The sequence below is a fragment of the Choloepus didactylus genome, chromosome 8 (genome assembly GCF_015220235.1).
Source record: "Choloepus didactylus isolate mChoDid1 chromosome 8, mChoDid1.pri, whole genome shotgun sequence".
In the NCBI taxonomy this organism is placed as follows: Eukaryota; Metazoa; Chordata; class Mammalia; order Pilosa; family Megalonychidae; genus Choloepus; species Choloepus didactylus.
Window position 1 is genome coordinate 87583462 of NC_051314.1, and position 8513 is coordinate 87591974.

The window sequence follows — 8513 nt, forward strand, 5'->3', positions numbered from 1 at the left end:
GGTGCCAGGTCTCAGAGGGAAACTGATGCTAAATTTCCCCGTTTAGAATGGAACTGCCCACAACTGTGGCCAGGCACTTACCCCTTCATTTACTAACAAGTGGTAGAATATTTCACCTACTGGGAACAAACACTTAAGAATATACAAGAGAAATTCTGGGAGACTAACTATGGGAGCCGGAAGTTCTTGAAGCCTTCATCCTCGTGGGGAACTCCTACAAGTTTCGTGGGCAAATATTATCTTTCTTCCTCAAGACAGTAGACGAGATAGATGATACCCTTCCCGGAAATCAAATAAGGAGACTCCAAGAACATTAATCATAAATACAGGAATTAATGAAATCATGGAAGACTCACCAAACATGTCCTATTTTACAATTATCCTCCAAACTGAACCTGTATCTGCTTATTTTGGAGAGATCACCAGCCATTCTTTCCATCCCAAGCCCCATTTCTGAGCCTTATGGAGGAGTCCTCAAAGAACTTTGTCCTTCAGCTGCAAACTCAGATCACATTTAAACCAGGAAAGGGGAAGAAGCAGGTCTGCAGAGCTTCCCTAAGAGTACAATTCTGCAAATCCACTTCCCAGATTAAACTCCCTGTAAGAGGAAGACTAGGGCCCATTGTGGTGACTTGCTCATTTCTCCCCGAAGAGCTCTAACCAGAACTCATTATCCAACGTCCCAATGAACTTTGGTTGTGACCTTTCTACTCCAAAGACTCAGGCATATTTCTACATAGGACAAAGTATGACTTTTAGAGTCTTTCCAAACTCAACTACAAATAGTGACGCATAGTTTACCCAACCTAATCTTAATGTATATAAATGAGAAGAAACAGGAACAATTAATTAAGATATTCATAACAAATTTTATGGTTGAAGATAAAAATTTAATCTATTTTTTTTTTGCTTCTGAGTGGGATTGAACTGCATGATCAACTGTGCTTCTTTTTTAGGCATTTTTTATTGATTTTGCCAAATTTCATATCATGACCAATTAGGAAGTCTTATCAATGACAACTCACACAGTGTCCTTCTACATACATTTCTATCTCAATTCCCTGTCATTCCCTCTCTTTATGCTGTCACCTAAAACATTCTAAATGTTTTCCCACTGCTCTTTTCAGAGCTGCCTTCACCTCCTTCTTCTTCAGGGTGTAGATGAGGGGGTTCAGGATGGGCATGACCATGTTGTACTGCAGAGAGAGGATCAACTCCAGGTTCCTGAGGTTGGCATGAGTGCTTAAATGATAGTGTCTTGATTACAGAAAGAATTGTGCTGTATTTTTTCTCCTGTTAACTGAAAACATAAGGGGTGTACATATATTAAATATATCCTTATAAATGTCTGGATCATGTGTACCAGCTGGAATACTTTTACTTAATGTGTGGGTATTCTGCATTGTGATATTAATCAAAACATTAACATGAGTTGAAGGTAGTTTATTTAAGACAAGTTTGAGATACGCTAAAATTAATTGTATGTTTGTCCTTCTGGTGTCGGAGGAAGCTTCATATCTTCTTTGGACATCATTAGACATCTTAGCTCTTGAAGTACAACTTTAATGTTATACAAATTTTGCCATTTTGCTAATACTGGTATACTCTGTGCGTTCACTATTCCACTGAAATAATTTATTCCATTCATATTAATTTTTGTTACAAATCTAACTGTTGGAGGAGCTCCTGGGTACATTCTGCTTTCAGGCTATATATATTGTTTTTTGTAATTTGTCTGTGGTGGCCCAATCATCATGCCTGTCCACCTTGTGTCGTGTCTTCATCATCTTCAAGGCCCCAGCTAAGAGTTCCATTGCCTACTCCTTGTTTTCCTTCAAGTTTTTCCAACAAGCGAAAATTACAAGGAACTTGAACTCCAGTGGAGAATGCAGTCTTCCTCTCCAGCCCAACACAACCACACTACCTCCTTTCTTAATAATTTATTATGACTATTTTTCTCCATAAAATGGTCTAATCCATCAACTCATATCAAGTAAGTCTCTCCCCTGTATGCCATCAGAGTACACCACTCTTTTGTTTGGCAGTTATTGTTAAGATTTGTACAGTATGTTCCTTTTGCCCTCTTCAATGACATTACAATTACTTGATGGCAGTGTTTATGCACTATAATTTTTCACATCCAGATCACTTGTATCAATGGAGGGATGTGCCCTTAGTGGAACCTCAATGAAAATTAAAATAATAAAGTAAATAGTACAGTCTGTATAGCAAATATGTGAAGGGAAAGACTCCAGATATACAAGTTTGATAAAGAACCGACAGTAAGGGAAAGTGAAAGGGGAAAAAAATGTGTGTGCACATGTTTGTGTGTCTGTGTGTGTGTGTCTTTTTGTATAACAAGTGTGGAGGCTCTGGTAGTAGACTTTACTTGTGCTCATGCAACTCATCCAGCTGAGGCATCATCTCACACCCACTAGGTATTTTTGACTCTACTGGAAAAATTATTTAATTCCATCATGTTCAGCACACAACTATCCATCGATTCATTTGTCTGTCATCTCTTCATTTGTTCAATCATTAATCCCTGGTCCATTTTTCTATTCATTTATTTATTTTGTAAGTCATCTATTTGATTCATAACCTTTCCATTTCTTTATTCTTCTACCAGGTATCCATCCATACCCTCACTGATTCAGAAAACAAAAGTTCACAAATTATCTGCTAAATGCAAGAATATGCTAGGATTGGGAGGAAGATGACCTTGTATTTAATGCTATACATCTGTTAATTCAATATTAGTTTTTTTTATTTATAGATTTTATTTCATACCTGCCTATCATTCATCATTCAGTACTTACTTCTCTTCTTTGCTTTTTCCTCATGTCTAGCTTGAACGCTGATCTATGACGGTACACTGAGACTGACGTTTTTTATGAAACTCTTCAGCATTGAAAATGAACAATTATCAAATACACACAATGTGGAATAATTCTCCAAATAATTTTGATTCAATGATGTCAGGCACAAAGTAATATATACTGTACAAAGAACAAAGTAGTCAGAATTAGCTATTATATTAGAAGTAAGGATAGAGATTACCCTTGGGACAATGATGGTGTTTCAAATCTGGCACTAGTTCAGGTTGTTGATATTTTGATGGTGTTTAATTTGTGAAAATTCATCATGGTATACATCTAATAGAATGTACTTTCCTCTATATGTTATGCTTCAATAAACAGGGATCAAAATGTTACAAACCTTTCTAAAATAGGCAAGGGTCATTTAAAAAGAATCTGCTAATATAACATTAACTTGAGTCTTATCAAAAACTTGTTCATGTAACATCTCTATGCATATGAAACATCAGAAGAAAATATACCATAATATGGCATATTATACACTATATGAATTTGTAAGGCACCTTGCAGCATGACATACCATCAGCAATCAGGAATTCTATTTGATGTGAACACACCAGATATCAAGTTGCATGTTGTTATAACCTAATTCTTCTACATCTCTAACCACAGTCTGCAACTTGTAACATTGGAAATATTCCACCAAGGTTCTTCTCAGAGCTGCAATCACCAACTTCTTTTTTCAGGCTATAGATCTGGGGATTCACTAGAGTAGTAACCATATCCTATTTTATGAAGAAGATTAACTCTAGAGATGACATGGCATGAGAGAATAAAGCTGAGGCATAGAAGAAGCTCCCTACATTGAGGTGCAAACAGGTAGAGAAGCCTTGCTTCTGCCTGTGGAGGAGCTGATGTTCATGATGTGGAGACCATGTGCATGTGTAGAAGACAATCAGGGAGAATGTAACAAAGTATCCTGGGGTGCTGAGGAGACCAAGACAATGAGGTTTGTGGCGACATCACAGCATGATAAAAGGAAGAGAATGATAGCTCACAGCTACAATGGAAGATAATTTTGGCCTCAGATAAGTACAAATGCACTGTTAGGGAGAGGTTAATGAGTGTGTCTTCAACCCTCAGTTCCATGAGCCCTGTACAAGCTGCATATGCAGGTGATGATTCATTACTTTCTCCTAGAGCACAGGGTGGCCCATAGTAGCATCACAGTCATTCCTGAGAGCAGGCAGACATTGTTCCTCCAAAATGAAACACAAAGGAGATTTGAGCTAGAGAATCTTCCTCCTAGATCGATTTCCTCTGAGAAAAAAATTTATCTAGCAGCTTAAAACTATGCCGAAGAGAAGCAGAGCTCAAATTTATCATCAAGGCATGGAAATAGGGAGATTCAACAGAGTTGAGTTCCAAAACTCTTTACTTCCCAATGAGATGAGGCTGTTAAATCAACCAGTTGCATTTAAAACTTTAGGTATAGAAAAAAGCTTAAGACCAGTAATGTCAAGTACCTAAAACAAATAAAGTTCATCCTTTTTCTAAAAAAAATCATGTATTGTTAGTTTCATGTTTAATAAGTTTGTAGGCATTTTTAATCTGGAAGTTCACTTAGTATTTGGTTCAAAATATGTATGTTAATAAGTATCACAAAGTTCCTTTATGTTATGATTAAGTGCTTTGAAAAATAAGGTGATTAAGGTTTTAAAATGTTTTGGTGTGTCCATTATGTTTTCTACAATGCCTTCAATATGGCAAAATCTCAGTATAAAACTATGTACATACAGTTGACAAGTTGGTGTCAATTTGAACAAGAAAATTACATGTTAGAATACCAAATATGAGAACAATTGTAAAGCAGGCAAAGTGGATAAAAATCTAATTTTCTAATTTTATAGAAAACATATAAAGCCAATATGTGATGTTGTTGAAATGTGAAATGCAAGAGAATATATTTTTTCCCTATGTACTAACAATATTTATAATTCTCTGAAATCAGAAAATATACCCTGAAGCATAAAATATGCTGGTTGGAATAATTATTTTCATTCTAAGATATTTGGAAAAAATTATAACAAAAGAATCATAATGAATATGACTCTAAAGGAATTGATCATTATAGAAAAATGACATTTTAAAAAATTACCTCTTCCTTTTTCCTAGGTGAATGATCAAGTTGTGAAAATTCGGGTAGTTGATGGAATGGGAGTTCCGCAGAAGGCATTGAGGTTATTGTGTGCTGGGTGCCAAAAGGGGCTTCAAGAAGTGGGAGGATCATGGAGTCAGAATCTAGAATATAGCTTACCAGGGATGGGGTTTAGGGGTTGGGAATGGGGAATAAATGTTAAAATTGTGCAGAATTTGTATTAAAGTTGGTTAAAAAGTTTTAGTAATGGATGGTGGTGACAGATGCAGAATATTGTGAATATAATTAACAGCACTGAATTATATATGTGAAAGTGGTTAAAAGGGGAAATTTTAGCTTGTGTACACATACTAGAATAATATTTAAAGGAAAAAATGAAAGTAGATTAGAGGCTGCCATGGCATGGGGGAAGGGGAAGGGAAAAAGGGGAGCTTTTGCTTAATGAGGACAAAGCTTCTGTTGAAAATGTGTTGGTAATGGAAGATGGTGATGGCTGCACAACATAGTGAATGTAATTATTGTACACTTAAAATGGTTAAAACGAGGTAAGTTACATTGCATGTTTGTTACTACATAAAAAATTCAAAAATTAAGATAAAGCAAGCAAATGAACAAAAATGCTTGATTTCAGACTTCTAGCTTCCAGAACTGTGAGAGAACAAATTTCTGTTGTTTCATTCCCAAAACAAACAAACAAGCTAACAGGAAACCAGTGGGAGAGGCAAACAATTGGAAGAAGACCACCAATCTGGAGTGTTAGGCCCTTAGTTGGGAACCCAGCTTGTGTCCCCATAAATTTGTACCCCCTCCCCATACCCCTTTCCTTCTCAAGTCCCAGACTTGTGTCTATAATGGAATTCTGAGGAGAATTCCATCCTTCACCGTGGCCCCAAGTAGCCATCTGTTTAATGTCTGGGTCAGGTACACCCTTGACGAAGGGCAAAAAGATGTTCTGCCTTGCTCCTCTGGCCTGAACTCCATATTCCTGTTTTCCCCCTCTCTGACTCTTTTGTTTTGTTTTCACTGAATGTTGCCGTTTCTATCTTGTCCTCTTGTATCCAGATTCTTTCTCCTAAATTACCTACTTTATGAAATCATAGCTTTATCTTTCTTTAAATTTAATTTCTAAGAGATTTTAGAAATACCCTTCGTGTAGATTTCCATAAGTATTCTCCCTTCTCAGGGTTGTCTTTCCTCCCTTGGGTGTTTTCACCTGTACTAGGCCCAGGACTCTCAAAACTGAATGATCTAATTTACCAATTACTGTACTTGCTCTTTCCCAAGTCTTGCACCTACCACAGGGCTGGGCACTTGACTATATTGTTCACCTGAATGCACAGAAAACAAGATAGGTTGTATCCTTGGTTGCATTTTTGTTGCATCAATGCAGCCAAAATTGTTGCCATGGAAAAAGACTGAGTTGACATGGCTATTTGACCATTTTCCAGACTCTAAGCCAGAAAAATAAAAAGCATCTTTCTTCTTATCACCACTATAAAACCTCTGCCAATTTCTAAGACATCTTTTTGCATCCAATAATAAAGGAAATGAAAAGATAATCTTATTGTCATTCATGAGATACATTGCTATAGTAAACTAAATCCAAACAGAATTTGTATTGGAGTTGGTTGATCCATTTCATCCTCATCAGGTCAGCTACCTGATATATTGGAAATATTTTCTCAATGTCCTTCTCACAGCTGCTTTCACCTCATTGTTTTTCAGGCTATAGATGAGAGGATTCACTAAGGGAGTAATGATACTGTACTGTATAGAGAAGATCAGTTCCAATGGTGAGCCCGAGACTGGCATTAGATAACGAAGAAAAACTGAACCATAAAACAGGAGCACGGCGATGAGGTGGGAGGAGCAGGTGGAGAAGGCCTTGCTTCTACCTGAGGTGGAGCTGATGCTCAGGATGGTGGAGACAATGCGGATGTAGGAGTAAAGAATTAGGAAGCACGTTCCCATTCCATGCACGATACTGGAGAATAGCAGGACTTTAAAATTGGTGGATATATCAGAACAGGAAAGAGGGAAGAGAGATGGCAGATCACAGCTATAGTGAGGGATGGAATCATATGAACAGAAGTTCAAGTTCATAGTTGGCAGGATGTTGATGAATGTATCCAGAAAGCCCAGGCCCCAAGATCCCCACACCAGCCCCTTACAGAGCTGGTTGCTCATCATCTGTCCATAGAGCAGGGGGTAGCAGATGGCAACATAGCGGTCATAGGCCATCACTGAGAGCAGGCAGGCTTCTGTGCCCCCAGACTCAAACACAAAGAAGACCTGAGCCAGGCAGCCTCCAATCGAGATGGTTTTCCTCTGAGACAGGAGGTTCTCCAGCAGCTTTGGCACTGTGGCAGAAGAGAAGCAAAAATCCAGAAAGGAGAGATGGCTCAGGAAGAAGTACATTGGGGTGTGGAGGTGAGAATCTGCCCTGACAACCAGCAGCATCAACAAGTTCCCCATCAGGGTCATGATGTAAATTCCCAGGAACAGCACAAAGAGCAAAGTCCGGACGTGGGGGTCAGCAGACAGTCCAAGGAGGATGAACTCGAGGATGATGCTGTGATTCCCCAAGTCCATTGAAAGAGGCTGCTCCCTAGAAATAAGAATATGGACAAACCTGAAACCTCTTTTGACCACACCCAGTTACCAGAGGGTCGAGTCTTCCTCCCAACCATCTTAGGAGTTCATGCATGTTGTCATTGATTCCTTTGAATCCTTTGTTCCTTGTGTTGATAGTTCCCATCAATTATTAACTTATTATATCACCTTGTGGCTGATAATCTATGTTAGAAACTGGTGAAGAAATTTATAATTATTCTCAACTGGACTATAACTAATAGTTACTTTTTTTTTTTTACCGATGAGTGTGTTCAAAAATATTCCCTACCTCTTCTGGTTTCTAGTTGGCTTCCTAGATGAGATGTCCCAAAACTTGTTTTCTCTCCTCTGTTACTTAGACTTTTACTCCTATTCAAAACCTTGTCATGATCATATTATTTTGATGACATTGTTTCTTCTTCTGTTAGCTTTTTCACAGGGCACTTACACTAAAATTGTCCATTTCAACTTTGGAACAAGACTGAGATATGTAGACACTGTGTGTGTGTGTGTGTGTGTGTGTGTGTGTGTGGTGTGTGAATGTGCATCTGTGTTTGAGTATTATTTTGTGTTTTATTTGGAGTATGGGACAGAAGAAAAAAAGGAAAAATGGAGAAATTTTCTGTATATATTTTTCTGTAGAGAAAAGAGAGTACAAGATATTATATAACTTGTCTAAATTGACAATTTGAACAGTTAATATTTGACTCCCTGATGAAGGACCGAGGACTAGAGGTCACGTTACCATGAAGTGCCTTCCAATCAAGTCTTGGTCCTTCATGTCCTCTATCATCTGACATCTCTTCACTTTTGTGATTGTGCAGATACTGCCCTAGGGAGGGCCTCAATGCTGAGGATAGACTAATGTACTTCTGATCACCACATGGGCTTATCTTTCCCTTTCCCTTTTCTCAAACTTGTGC

At 37.9% G+C, this 8513-nt stretch overlaps 1 protein-coding gene across 1 annotated transcript; it reads right to left on the minus strand.

Annotated features, from left to right (window-relative positions):
- Positions 1 to 6633: 6633 nt before the first annotated feature.
- LOC119543134 (olfactory receptor 8S1-like) lies at positions 6634 to 7569 on the minus strand. Its single transcript, XM_037847822.1, has one exon. The coding sequence runs from the start codon at positions 7567 to 7569 to the stop codon at positions 6634 to 6636; it is 936 nt and encodes a 311-aa protein (XP_037703750.1).
- Positions 7570 to 8513: the final 944 nt, after the last annotated feature.

Excerpts from the sequence above, each read along its gene's own strand:
- LOC119543134 (XM_037847822.1), bottom strand. The coding sequence starts at position 7,569 with ATGGACTTGGGGAATCACAGCATCATCCTCGAGTTCATCCTCCTTGGA.